Below are 14,551 nucleotides of genomic sequence, written 5' to 3'. Positions count from 1 at the left end.
TATTACGGTAGACTTACAATTTTGGCCACCATGTGTCACTAAAACTATTTCGCCGTTCCTTCGCACTTTATATATATATTGTATGATTCCAATCCTTTTATTACCTGGGCCAAAATGCTAAGTTAAACAACTTTAATTAGTTTTGTTTTTATTATGACTGAGTGTCATCTGACTCTATAATCAAGCGTGTCTGTTTTTTTTTATTAAGTCATTGTGAAAAGGGAGCAATTACTATATTTATTATGCTGTCTAAACATATGATCTTTGTCAGATTAAAAATATAATCTAAGTCTCACCACAAAATGACATGCTATAGATTCCAATATGGCTTTATTTATTGAACAAAAAAATTGAAAAGTAAGCCCAGAGAAACTTTAGATACATGCAAAATATTGTACGAAGAGAAGCCACTATGTTTTTATTTCTATTACAATCCTTGACATACTGTACTGTACATCCATAAATAGGTCTGAACAGAATTTTGGAACAACTTAAATATGACCAAAATTAATCTTGAAGAAATGTTTTAATCTGTGCGTAAACAATATAATTATTCGTTAGAAACATTGTATTGTGAATGTCTTATTGATTAGTGCGATTTCTGCCTTGAAGTCTTCCTTTTCTCTATCGGTGTAGAAAGTTTTCATAGCAACGATCAGTTGGGGTCACCTGCAATGACAGGAATTCATTATGAACTTAATCAAGAAGGACGTAACTTTTATATATTTATAATTGTTGTCTCTTCAAAAAAAAAAAATAAATAAATAAATAAATAAATAAATAAATAAAAAAGAGACAACGTTGAATTCAATGTTGAAAGTACCTAAAATTAGTAGACCAGCAGCTCAGACGCTTTAAACAACTTGAATTTTCCCCAACCTTGTTAAAAATATTTTTCCCCCTAATATTTTATTTGGCAACATATACTATGTAAGTGCGTGTCAACATGACCGACTCTAATAAGAAAAATGTATTTAATTATATTAAATGCAGGGAGAATGTATAAGTTGTCATTTTAACAAATAAGAACCAAATAAAGTGTAATAACGCCAAGAATAAATAAATAAATAAATAAATAAATAAATAAATAAATAAATAAATAAATAAATAAATAAATAAATAAATAAATAAATAAATAAGCCACGGAGGCGGTCATTGAGAGGTGACGTCAGCAACGTGCTGCCTCTTGACGTCGCAGCCATGGAGGAAGTAAGAGGTGAGGTGGATTGTCCTCATTCAAATCAAATCTGCTTCAAATCATCGCTTTTATATATTTATGTTGAGGTGGCTGGTTCTATTTTAAACCACGCAATGCTTACGGCGGGTTGTGTTATTTAACGTGCATCATTTTTGTTAAGTCGGCGTTTTGTGTTTTGTCGTAAGCAGGCAGACATACTCCTGTGTGAAACCGACTCTGGTAGCACTTAAACAAAAAACAATAATAGATGTCACGGCTCCGTATTGTGAAGCAGGTATGTTGGGGACATTTAGCTGAAAGAAGCGACGCGGTGTACATTTGAGACGTGCTCGCGCTTGGCAAAGACCCCATTTATTACTGCTCGGTGTTTTATCGACTTACGTACCCCCGTTAAATCAATTCTCTTGATCAACTGAACGAGAACATCAACTTAGGAATTCCGTCGATATTTGCAATTAGAAACGTTTCCTTCTTGTTGCCAATTAATTGTCAAAAAATAATTTCGGTATTTGTTTCTTGTTTTCTTGGTACAATTTAGCTTAAGTGTAACACCTTAGTTAGAGAGGCTAAAAACTAAAGAAAGACGAGCTGAAAATGATGAAACTTAGTTTTTTTTTATGTCCTCTCCTGTAAAGAATGGTAATGTAGAAATGAAATAATTTTAGAGACCTAAAGTACAAAGAAAGCTCAAAAATATTTGTTTAAATCTATGATTAAAATTAGTAGAAAACTTGTTAAAAGAAATTTAAAATAAACACCAGAAGCAATTTGGATTTGCACTAACTGAGGAAAACATCTACATCACTACAAGTATTACTGAACATTGCGGTAGCTAAAACAATACATATTTCCTTCCTTTTTTGTTTCATCAGTGTTATTACACAAAATAACACAGCACTGCACAGCTACTGCATTTAATTATATTTTCACTGCTAGAGTTAGCGCTTCGATCATTAAAACTTGTACATCAGACTTGAGTATTGAGGGCTATGAAAGTGCACCCAGGATGTCAAATATATTATTGCCATGCAGCATTTGTATAAGCCAATAACATAATTGAAAAAGCTAACGAAAGTGTGTTCTTTAGCTGCTAGATGTGATGGCTTTTTAGTCTCAGAAAGAACCAATAAATATTGGACTTTACAGTAAAATAGACGATGTTCTCTCCTCAGTGTTCCCGCTGACCTGTGCGGTTCAAAACTATGCATGGGGAAAGATTGGGCTGGACAGTGAGGTGGCCAAACTGGTGGTTGGCGGAGACCCCCTGGCAGTCATAGAGGGGGACAAACCCTATGCAGAGGTAAGAAGGGCTTAATGGAAAAAGGACATCTTTTCATGTAGATGGAATAATAAAAAATCAGAAAAACAGATTTTAATTAACTGTCTTGCTGGCGAATAAACAGGCTTTCATTTCAATGTGAGGAATATCACTTGCAATTTGGCACCTACACTTAGAAAATGTGTTGTTGTTCCCTGAGTGTCGGTAGAACAGCTGCTTTTCCTTGTGCCATTCAGGGGTCTTTATTTAGCTCCTGCTGCTCTGCAGGGCGTGTTGACAAGGTCATTAGCTCATGTGGTGACATTTCCTCCTCCTACAGGCCACACTGTTCCTGTCTGGGTTAGTTTTCATCTCTACAGTTAAAATTTTATCATGATGTTTTGTAGCACTGTTGTGATAACGATAAAAGTGACGATAAGAACGGTTTATTGCTTCTTTTTTTTTTAGGTAACTGTATGGGACTGAGTGCATGATACAGCAGTCACAGGCCCACAAACACAAATACTGATCTTGGGAAACACATCATGTGAGATACGCTTCTTTAGGAGACCACTCACATAAAAAGTGTGACATGTGTCACTAATATGCACACAGTAACTGCATTTAATTATATTTTCAAATTTATTGGTATTTTTTTATGTTTTTTTGTTTTGTTTTTTTAAACAGTGGAGAAAATAGAATAGTAAAACTAACAATGCTGACAATTTTGCATGACAACTACGAGTCAAAATCGTATTATGATAAGAAATTTATCAGGAAATTTCCAAACGATAAGGTAAATGCCCACCCCTTTGCTGAATTATAATTGACAGTCTGTCTTTGTTCCTACCAGGCTCATCTTGCTGGCTATCAATCATTTTAGATCGCAACATTTAGCATTTTGAAATTCACTTTAATTTACAGGAGTTTTCTTTCTGGAATTTGCTGCTTATGCTAAATAAAAATCACTTTTAAATCTGAAATGCATTCCCAAAGACTGTCCCTCCCTCTCTGGGGTGTCCAGAACATTTCCAGGGGTGGCCATGGCCCCCATGTGCCCACCCCTTAGGGACGCCACTGCAAATTGTATGAATCTCTGTTTTTTAGCATTCCCTTTCAACCTTATAGTTTACTAATGTCCACTCCAGCTGTGGATGGGTGCCCACCCCAAAGGTGATGCTCAGATCAAGGACAACAGGATCGCCCAGACCACCTTGGGCCAGTGGATAGCCCACTACCCCGCCTGCCTGGGCTCCAAGGTGAAAGACACCTTCCAGGGTCAGCTGCCGTTCCTCTTCAAAGTCCTGTCGGTCAATACGGCTTTGTCCATACAGGCCCACCCCAACAAGGTGAGTGCGCAGGCAGGCACACATCCAGTTTTCAGGCTGAACTCGGTTACATTTAGCGTGGATCGCTTTATCTCAGTCCAAACTGTGGCTTGCTGGAACGGGCTTTTGTGTCAGGCCAACTTCTGTATGTAAACAGACCTGATAAAATTCAGACCAGAAGGATTTCAGGAGTTCAGCAAACACACAGCATTTGAGGTGTGATCAGCATTTCATAAGAGATTAGGAAAGAAACTTTAAAACTAAGTTTTAAAGACAAAATGTAGTTAAATGTATGATAAAATTTCTTACTTGTCAATAATTGTTCGTTTTTTTTGCTAACTTAGGAGCTAGCTGCCACCCTACATGCTCAGTTTCCAGAGCACTATCCAGACAACAACCACAAACCAGAAATGGCAATCGCTCTCACGCGCTTCCAGGGTCTTTGTGGCTTCAGACCAGTGGACGAGATCCTGGGCTTCCTTCAAGGTAAGTCCCTTAAAAAAACAACAACAAAACTGGACGTAAACGTTCCACTTACGGTGAATCCGTACCGCTTTGTGTGTGCTTATCCTTCAGCTGTCCCAGAGTTCCATGCTCTCGTTGGCCGGGATGCAGCAGAAGAGCTGCGGAGCAGCATCGGTGATGATGTCCGGACCGGACGGGCCTTGAAGAAGTGCTTCACAAAGATGATGAGCTGTGAGAAGAAGGTGTTTGTGGACGAGCTGAACGAGCTGGTTAAAAGAGTCACGCAGGAAGGTGAGGACGCCAATCAGCGGAATACCAAACTAAACGAACCCTTCAAGCTCTTTTAAAATGTTTTAGGATGTAGGATGTCTGGTAGATTTAGATTTTTGGTTGTATAGAAAGTGCCAAACTGCAATTGAAACACTTTTTTGGCATCACACGAGTCACATGAACAGCGACCGGATGTTACTACTGCCAGAAACGACAAAGACGACGACAGGAAGTAGGAGGATAATGTTTTATTGCCTCAACAAAATTAATGTGTTTTAATTGTGATTTTAAAAATGGAAACACCACAATTGCGAAATTGCGTTTCTCTCAACAGTAGCGAAATATCAACAGTTTTGCACCCACTTCTAATGGAAACACAGCCAGTGTGAACCAAGCAAAGATGGATTTATCCAAGCAAAATCATTTCACACAGGTTGACGATGACTCGAGAAATGCAGGCTAACCTGTTTTCACCGCTTGGGGTCACCATGTAGTTCTTCATGGTACCCAAATCTCCACCAAACAGTGCTATTAACTGCATTTAGAAAAAGCAACCCTTATCCTCCTGAAACATGGCTGTTTATCCATAGGTGCAGCAGGGAAGGACACATCAAGCAGCAACGGCGACCTGTTGCTCCGCCTCCATTCCCAATACCCAGGAGACATCGGCTGCTTCTCCATCTACTTCCTGAACTGTGTGGTCCTGGAGCCCGGCCAGGCCATGTTCCTGGGGGCCAATGAGCCTCACGCGTACATCTACGGAGGTCAGAAGGAGCTTTCCATTTCCACATATGTGCCGTTTATCAGTGTGTTTTCTTACCTCTTTTACCTTTGCTCATTTCATCATGGGGATTTTATGCGGATCAATAACCCGTAATGCTGAAGTGAAAGGAAAGCGATGGGTGGATTTCCAAAATGTTGTGCGAATGAAAATCTGAAAAGCGAGACTGTGTGCTTGTATTTATCCTCTCAAAGGCCATACTTTGCAGACTTTGTTTCACAGCTGAGCGCTCTCTGTGCTAGCAGACGATCCGTCCTACCTTGCACAGACAGTCAGAATAATGGATCATGGAACTGAATAGCGCTGTTCGCCACATAAATAAACACATCAGTGAAATTCACAAAATTGTTGAGGAAAATTGGAGAGGAATTGTTGAGGAAAACGACAAAGAAGAGGACAGGAAGTAGGAGGACGATGGCGCGGCATAATGATTCATTGCGTCAACAAATTTAAGGGTTTTAGTTGTGATTCTTATATAATAGAAACACACCCGGGTAAAAGTTCGCCAGGGGTTTGTGACAAGACTGGGTGGACGACATGAGGCAGAGAACAAAGTGGCACGATTCTCGGGAACGGATTTTGTCAGTTCGGCTCGATCATGCAGAGCCGGTCAGTGTTTGTCCAGTGAAATGCCAGGCTATGTAGGAGTCGATGTTGCATTTGAAGGGAAGTTGACTGTCTGCCACTCTGCCAACCCGATCTGTTTTTCTGGTTCTCCATCCTTCCAGATTGCATCGAGTGCATGGCCTGCTCAGACAACACCGTCAGAGCCGGACTGACGCGTAAATACATCGACGTAAACACGCTGTGCGACATGTTGAACTACAAGCCGGCGTCTGCCTCCTCCAAAATCTTCCCGTGTGTCTCGGACCCCGCAGACCCCTGTGTGACACTGTATGACCCCCCGGTGCCAGACTTCACGGTCATGAAGATACAGGTAGGAAGTTTTTCCTTTTTAATCCTGTTGTGTTGTGACTGACATGAGAGTGGTGAGTGAGCATGTTCTGAGGCGCTAATCTGCTAATAACAGAGGTGATTTTTCACTTAGCACAATAGCATTTTGAAAACATTTAGCCCAGCTAGGTTCCTCCAAGTTATTTCTCTGATCAGTTTACTTGGCTGTTTTACAAACTTTCCGTTGAATAAAGTTTGACGTCCATATTGAGGTTTTTGTTATTGTAGTAGTTAGACGTTTATATTCTTCTTTTTCATAATTATTCTCTCATTTTGAAGTAGGTGACGACTGTTTACGCAGCATTTCATCTTCCTCTTCTCACATTCTTCTTTTAATTTAATACACCACATTTCCAACCTTCTGGCATTTTAAGATGCTACAACCGCAAATTTCACTGCGATTTATTTGATGGTTATGAGAAACACAACAGAACAAACTGGCAGCTAATTGCAAGGAGAAAGGGGAGGTTTGCAACATTTATTCAGGTCTTGAAAAAAATTTGCAATTGGATTTGGATTTATATAATTAAAACCAAAATTGTTTCCTAGCTTCACAATTTACATAGAGATATTTTGCTTTCTCTGCTTTTTATCCAATGTCTGGCTATTTTTTTTTTTTGAAGAAACTTATTAGCACTTGGTGTGCATTGGTTTGTGTATTGTGGAGTTTAATTTGTGAACTTAATACAGTGTGGCTGATGGGATTCCCCTCCTTTGTACAGAATCACCCAAACACAGTAACTACCCTCTAATCGGGGCGTCTCTACCGGTCTGTAGGTGCCAGCCTCGGTGAAAGACTACAGCGTCGCCTCGGTTGACAGCGCCAGCATCTTGCTGGTCATCGAAGGCGACGCCACTGCGACCTCCGCCGCTGCTTTCTCCGACGTCACCATGACGCGGGGAAGCGTCCTGTTCGTCTCGGCCAACGAGAGCGTGTCTCTGCACGTCACGTCGCAGTCAGGGATGACCCTGTTCCGAGCCTGCAGCCTCCTGTAGCTCCTTCCGAGCACCGATTGCCGCCACCGTCTCTTAGGAAGTTCTTCGTTCTCGAATCGGGCCTCGGATTTCTGGTGTTCACCACTTGGTAGGTGGTATTAAAAACTTAAAAGAGGGTTTTCTCTGGTCCAGTTTTTCTAACTGAGTCTGTTGCTCCTTTTTTTTTTTTTTACTGTAAGCACCCAGCAGATGAGGATTCTGACGGTGTTTCTTACAAATCCAGGATCATCCTGCAGGGTTATAATCAGCTTTAACTGGTAGTGTCGACGCAGCTTACAAATAAAGAAACTGGGCACAACCCAAGTTCTGTATCTCTGCTGGACATTTAAGTGTTTAAACAGAACTCTTGTACCGTTTTAAAGATTTCTAATAAATTAGCCACCGGAACGTTTTTAAACGTTTCCAAAACTTCATTTAGTTCCCGTTTATAAAATCTTTTGTTTTTTTTCTTGACATTAAAGGCAGTCAGGTAACATCTGCTCCTTGATGTGCTCAGATTAAAAAACAAACAAACAAACAACTACTCTCATTTCAAATGTGTTTGAGCATCATTTCCTCCTACGAAGGTTTAATTAAATAAAAATCCTGAAACAGCCAGAAAACAACAGTTTTATCATCAGGTATTGCTGCATTACAAAACGCTTACACCACCTACTGGTCCTGTGAGGTACTACAATCACTGAGCAGCTAGTTGTCTTCCCGTGGATCACTGATGGTTTCCAGAAAGTCTCTCCTTTTTACCTGATCTATAAACATTGTAATGACAGTGTAGACGGGTAGCACAATGCGATTCCTGTGCATGCTGAATCGAGAGCCGCCGCCCATCTGACTGGCCGGTTTTCTGCCGTTATGCAGGCTGACCCGCCGGGTGTGATGCTTTTGATCACCAACATTGCATGCATACGTTTTTTGGAAATGTGCTGATATCTGAACAGTGACTGAATATAAAAAGAAGAGCTACAGGGTTGGACAGGTCGTTGGCCACACGCTGTCTCCATGTGTGTTTTGAATTTTAGCGTCTTGTTTGGTTTGACTAAATATGCAGTTGTCTGTGCTCGTACAACGAAACGCTGCATGCCTGCCGGGGGGGGTTGCCGAGTTTGCCAGTCTTTAAGTAACTTAAAACTCCACTCTAGGGGTTTTCCAAGTCATCCAAGTCTAAATAAGTTTAGTTTTCTATAAGTTTGGGACCCAGAATGTCCTACATTTTACCATCTAGAAGAGTCATATCTCATTATCCTTGAGATGACAAAATGTATAGCTATTTTTTGGGAACAATTTCTAACCAATTTTATATTAAAGTATTCATCATCTGCCTAGCTTACAATGAGCTTTTTTTTGTGTTAGCATAAGCTGCATTGCTATCAAGGTCTTTTTATTTTCCATGTGCATTTTGAAGACAATAAGGTTGACTGAAGCAGCAAAACTCAAGAAAACGTCCTACATTTTGTAAAAATATATCTTCTTTTTTTTCCTTTGACGCTCACTTGATGTGGGTTTTTTTGATTTTTGGAACAAGAATTAAAAAGGCAGATGGACACACATTTGTCTAAATCTTATATTTTCTTACAGTCGCGCGTAACGTCAGGATCTGAAAAAATAACGCTTGACGTGCCCAGATAGATTTGCGGGTGAAAACGGGCCTAATTGGCATTTCCATTTTTGTCGAGATCTAAAAATTTTGCATCAGAATTGGATAGAAACATGGCTGTAGTCTAAATCACTTTAAGAAAACCCCTGATTTTATTTGAATTTCTCCTTAACAAAATTCAATAATCTCAGTATTTTTTTTGTTTTTTTTTAGCTGATGCGGTGAGAATTTTCCCTTGCCGGTCAATCCATTACGGTTATAATCCCCAGGTGTCAGGGCAGCAACACCGAAGGACTTGATGTTGATAAAACCACAATAATTACCCATTTACCTGCAGTATTTATTTTGTTATCTCAAGAATAAGATGCGATAATTCGAAGACGGCCTCAACTTGTCTCCACCTTTCATGCAAAGCTCAGTCTGAAAACTGCTTCACTTTGGAGGAAAAGTTGTTGAGTTTATGGAAGTCGGATCCTGTGGGGGAAAATTTGGAAATTCAGATTACTTGAAGGGAAAACCCAAAACGAGTATTTCAACATGAATGCCGTCATCCTGAACTACCTCCCAAAAAAAACAAACCCGAATCATTAAAGCTGCTTCTACATGCAGGTTTTTTTGTGAAACACGTCTCTAAATAGCTGCTCTCACGTCTCCGCTCTTTGTTACTGAAATAAGAGAAGGATGGGAATACCTCATGTCAGTGTTTCTCCTAAAAAAACTTTTACTGTCTCATGTTCTGTAATTCTGACGACATAATCGTCTCATCAACATTTCTTGTGTATTTTTGAAGTTGCCTCTGTTACGCCTCTCTGTTTTCAGCAGTGTAGATGGAGGGCTGTGCAGTGTTTCTGTCGGAGCAGCTGTGTGGGGGGGGAAAATGTCTTGGATTCCAGTTAGCGTTCAGAAGTTTTGTTGACTGTTGTACGGGAATGCAGAAAATATGAATGTGAAGTGGTTTAATAAAAGTCTTGATATGCTACTGAAAAACTCATCTGGGCTCTACTGTATATTTTACTTTTACCTCCACTAATAAAATGTCTTTCATAGTTTTGTCACATTAAAACCACAAACATTGAGTGTTGAATATCTGAAGGGGAAGGAAAGCGGTTAATGGTTTTCAATTTTTTATTTTACAAATGCATTCAAAACAGTTGAACTTGCTGTAAACGGGACTTCTCGACAGTTTTCTTGAAACAATGACGTTCTCGCTACTTTTCTCGTATACCAAGACTTAAATTCACCGGCTAGAAAACCATAATTAGGAGTGTGGAGGAGACCATTTTTTTCTGCGGACCATTTTTTTACCCCCCTTTCTAGCCATGCTCCAGCATTAGCATTTTCCTGTAAGGATGCCATATCAAGTCATCGTCATCACAATACTGTCTAATATTGTGCAGCCCTAATATGGATCGAACTCATCACCTTCTAAAATTAAAAAGCTGTGCCTGTTGAAAGGTTTGAATGCATCAAAAATCCACGCTATCGCTTGAAATCCTCTCCTGTACTTCAGGTTTATTTTATTCAAGTTTAAGAAAAACGTCTCGTCACAAATAAAACAGTAAAACATCATTAAAGCTGATTGTGCACGTGCTGTTGACTGACCGTCAAAGTGTGACCTATTTAGCTGTCAGATTTCAAAGAAAAACAACCGGATGTGAGGGAATCTGTTCAACAAATATACTATACATAAAAACTGCCCCACTTTCAGTTAGCGTTTCATATCACCTATGTTTTGTCTAAGTTTTATATGTTTTTATGTTGACGTGTGTCGGCTTCTCCGTTATGTCGTTTCTTTCCTTCCCCGTTTGTCTGAAATTCCCCTGCAGAGGGCGACGTCCTTTTTGTCCTTTTGTTCCACGGTACAGTTGGTTTGCTGTCCATGGTATCCAAAGTGAACATATGCCTGCGGACAACTTCTGTTGTCGGCTGAAGGAAGCCATAGAGAGTCTTTAACGCTCTCACGTCCTCCAAAGCATCATGGGCCTTGTAGTTTATCCCCAGCAGCTCCCTGACAAGGTTCTCCTGGCCAAAGCTCTGCACGCCCCGGTCCCTCAGCAGCTCCCGAGCCAGAGGAAGGGTGTCCACGCAACCCGAAACTGAACCCTCGAACTGCGCTCTCAGGTCCAGCTCGTCGAGAGCCCGAGCCAGCAGGGGGCAGTCGAACTTTCGGATGTTATGGCCAACGACGAGGGGTCGACCAAGCATTTGAAGGAAAGCGATGAAGGAGACCACGACCTCTCTGAGGGAGTTGGTGAAGACGAGGCGACGATCGAGGTAGAGTCTCTGTCCGCGGACCTTAAAGCCCGTGACTCTGGCCGCTCCTCGCTCAATGCGACAGCGGGGGACGACGTACAGGTTGAGCGAGTGGCCGCCGCTTACTGCAGCCAGTTGGATGATCTCGCAGTGTTGACCTGGACATTGGAAAGCATGCAGAGGTCAGGGCGTGGCATCGTTTGCTCTGGATTAGAAAGCTGCGATTCCATTGACCAGAAAATTGCGGCAATTAAAATTATGCAAATTCATTTGCTTAATGGAAACATGGCAATGTCGAAGAGACTCACGTTTTTGCGATAGAATGAGGTTTTTTTTTGGCCCTTTGAAAACAATAATGTTATATTGAAACTTTTCGCATCACACGAGTCACATGATCAACAATCGGATGTTAGGACTGGCGAAAACGACAGAACCATGGCTGATGGAAGTAGGAGGAGGATGATGATGTGTTTTGTGCTCTTACTGTGACACAGTTCATACAAAGCCATGCGTAGTTCAAACATGTTAAATCCATAGATCTTCTGGGAAAATCGCAGGCTACAATTTTCCCAGAACGGCAGATACAAACACCATCGCCTGAAGGAGACACCAACGTCTCCGCTTATGGCCGATAGATGATGAGCGCCAGAACCACGGCTGAATTCTGGGTATATTTCATGTAATCATCTCCGTCCATTGCTGCCCCAATTTCTTTATTACTTATCGCAACAAGGTTAGGGGACTGAGGAAACCCTTCACCGTTGAAGGACGGAAGTGCTTTGGCCGTCTTGGCCTTTGGCGACCTGTACACCACAAAAATGAATGGATTAAAATTAATCCATTAAAATTAAATTAATTTAGATTAGGCACCCCCTTTGTTCTTGTCCCCCTTACTTCCAACTAATTTGTGCTCGTTGCTTTTGTCTTTTTCTTTGCCATTTCCATAACATTTCGACATTTGCTTCGGCTTCTTAAGACTTTTGTGTTTTTCTGTTAAAATTTTGTTTAAGAGTTAAAACACAAACCTTCAGAGATGTAAGAATCTATTAGAAAGGAAGTTGGGCTTTTTAGGCCTCCAAGACATGTCAGTTATTTCAAGCTACAAGGGAGCTTGTTTTCATGTTTTGTAAAACACTGTTTTACAAATATTTTACATATATATTTGCTAAAAAGCAAAACTTATTTTTACACTGCCTTTATAAAATATTATTTTAATGGTCTTTATTTGAGCAAAGCTAAATGAAGACGAAGTTAAGTTCCTTGCTTTTAACTTTAGATAAAGCAGTAAAGTTGTAAAAAAATCAGACGTCTGCTTCAATGTTCAGACAAATTCTTCGCAACACATCCAGGTCCGTCTTGAAAATGAGATTAAGATCTCAACGGGGTTTACCTGGTTTTAATAAAGGAAATTAATAATAATAATAATAATAATAATAATAATAATAATAATAATAATAATAATAATAATAATAATAACATCCAAAAGGATTTACCCTGCAGGGTAAACCTATTGGGTGTCAATTTTCCCGGAGAAATGTCACTTTTTACAGAAATGTTCTCATCTTTCTTGTCATTTTTAAACGATTAAAGAAGAACCAGGAAGTCTGAGCTTAGTATCTCAGTAACACTTACTTTGTGTGTCGCTACCGCTTCGGGTTGTGTGCATACAACTTAACCTTTACCATTTAATCCATCATTATAATAAGTTATCGTACCCAGGCCTGTAGTCTCCAGGTCGAAGAAAACCAGCGGATGTTGCTTGAGGTTTTCTTCTTCGTCTGTTTCTGGTTGCATCACGCGGCGACCAAAGTAAAGAGATTCATTCCTAAATATAAACCTGACCGCTGAAAACGGTTGAATTAAAGCCTTACTGTAGTCGGGAAACGCAGTTCTAACAGCGCTAGGCTACATTTCCCCGTCCATGTTTTTTTTTTTTTTTTTTTTTTTTTTTAAATTTCGCACACGGAAACGGAAAGATTTTCAAAATAAAGCCCTTGTTATTAAACTTCCGGCAGATTACAAATAAAAATCATTTTTAAGTTTGTGTCAGAGTATTTTTGTAGTAATATACTTTGTATTTTTTACTACAAAAACAATAATATGAATGAACATGACAATGATTTTTTTTAAAAAAAGTTTAAACATCTTCAGCATACATCAATGTGACATATCCTGAATAATATGAGAGAAATATAAATTTACAAGAAATTTTTGATAACCCGAACACAATTTAACCCATGCTTTGATGCTTATTTCAAGCAAAATATGAATAGTAGAAAAAGAATTTCAAAACTTTTTCAGAACATTTCATCCTGTGCAGTATAAATGAACATAAGAAACCTTTCTGTTTACATATAGTATGTACACCATTAGACGCATGAGTTGTCACTCTTTTAGGTAAAATATGAATAGACTAAAGAAAATCAGTTCAAAGACTAGCATCTTGTGTAAAATAAATACAAATATAATGAACACAAGCTATTTAATAGTCGAAAGGTCATATTTTTCTCTTCATAATAGTGATATTTGATACCACTGATTTTCTTCCTGATTCAATACTTAGTAAAATTAAAGCTGGAATCGGCAATACCAATATTTTGTGCAAACAATTTGTCTGCAGTAGCGCAAAAAGTGGGTGTGCACTGTATGCAACACCCACTTTTTGGGTGCACCCTCTAGAGGATGCTCTAGAGGGAGCACAGCAAAGCAAACAATAGTATGTTCTGTTGCCTGGCAGCCTTGCAGACAGAACATAGAGAATAAATCAAAATGGCAGCCCATCCTAATTCACAGCCGCTCACTTCCGGTCACTGCGGAAGAGCGCCCGCCATCCTAGAAGGCGGGCGCTCTTCTCTTTTGTGACACTCCAGCCAAGTCTTTTGTTCCGTAAGTCAGTATTTACAGATTTGCTTGGTTACTAAACATAAAATTACTGAGAATCCAACAAAATGCACAAATTAGTCCTCATGGTACCAGGAATAATTTGGTACCATGAGGTCCAAATTATGGTCCTCGTGGTACCATACTTTGGTACCATGGTATCTGAACTTGAGATAGTTGAGGCTACTTCATAGTGATTTCAAAAATATCACTAGGCCATAGTGATATTTTTGAAAGGATTACAATTTATAATTTACCGTAAAATCTTTTTTAGCGTTGTCTGACGTGTTTCCACGCCAGAACCAATCAGAATTAAACAACATTTACGTTGTATAATTGAATGTATTAAAGTGTCTGTTTTAGTTTTCCAGGTTGCACATGCAGTGTTTGTTTTTTTTTTTCATTCGAAATATATTTTGTCCAAAGATGTGTTTAAACTTTAACCATTCAGATAGGAAGTTCGTTGCAACCCTAAAAAGAAACGCGACTCTTTTCCCTTCCATTGTTAATTTTTCTCCCGGAAACATTGTAGCCACTTGTGTTTATAGCAGGTGTCTATCAGAAATTCATAGAGCTT

General features: G+C 39.6%; 2 protein-coding genes across 5 annotated transcripts; one reads left to right on the top strand and one right to left on the bottom strand.

Annotated features, from left to right (window-relative positions):
• Positions 1-1,162: 1,162 nt before the first annotated feature.
• On the top strand, positions 1,163-9,832 carry mpi (mannose phosphate isomerase). Of its 3 annotated transcripts, XR_006371379.1 has the most exons (9): positions 1,164-1,216; positions 2,371-2,498; positions 3,605-3,805; positions 4,129-4,270; positions 4,361-4,540; positions 5,110-5,283; positions 6,029-6,237; positions 7,032-7,338; positions 7,430-9,832. XR_006371379.1 is itself a non-coding variant. In XM_044125490.1 (8 exons), the coding sequence occupies exons 1-8, from the start codon at positions 1,201-1,203 to the stop codon at positions 7,248-7,250; spliced, it is 1,269 nt and encodes a 422-aa protein (XP_043981425.1). In that variant the 5' UTR covers positions 1,163-1,200; the 3' UTR covers positions 7,251-9,832. The 3 variants fall into 3 exon arrangements, 2 of the variants coding, with proteins under 2 accessions (XP_043981425.1, XP_043981427.1); XM_044125490.1 differs by having other exon boundaries at positions 1,163-1,216; positions 7,032-9,832; XM_044125492.1 differs by lacking the exon at positions 1,164-1,216 and adding an exon at positions 1,451-1,472 and having other exon boundaries at positions 7,032-9,832.
• Positions 9,833-10,327: 495 nt separating this feature from the next.
• On the bottom strand, positions 10,328-13,032 carry LOC122835973. Of its 2 annotated transcripts, none has more exons than XM_044125493.1 (2): positions 12,810-13,032; positions 10,328-11,252 (listed from the first exon to the last, which is right to left on the bottom strand). In XM_044125493.1, the coding sequence occupies exons 1-2, from the start codon at positions 12,886-12,888 to the stop codon at positions 10,585-10,587; spliced, it is 747 nt and encodes a 248-aa protein (XP_043981428.1). In that variant the 5' UTR covers positions 12,889-13,032; the 3' UTR covers positions 10,328-10,584. The 2 variants fall into 2 exon arrangements, with proteins under 2 accessions (XP_043981428.1, XP_043981429.1); XM_044125494.1 differs by having other exon boundaries at positions 12,727-12,862.
• Positions 13,033-14,551: the final 1,519 nt, after the last annotated feature.

The sequence above is a fragment of the Gambusia affinis genome, linkage group LG08 (genome assembly GCF_019740435.1).
Source record: "Gambusia affinis linkage group LG08, SWU_Gaff_1.0, whole genome shotgun sequence".
Classification (NCBI taxonomy): domain Eukaryota; kingdom Metazoa; phylum Chordata; class Actinopteri; order Cyprinodontiformes; family Poeciliidae; genus Gambusia; species Gambusia affinis.
The sequence above is the reverse complement of the archived record's forward strand: the minus strand, read 5'-3'. Positions and strand labels throughout refer to the sequence as shown.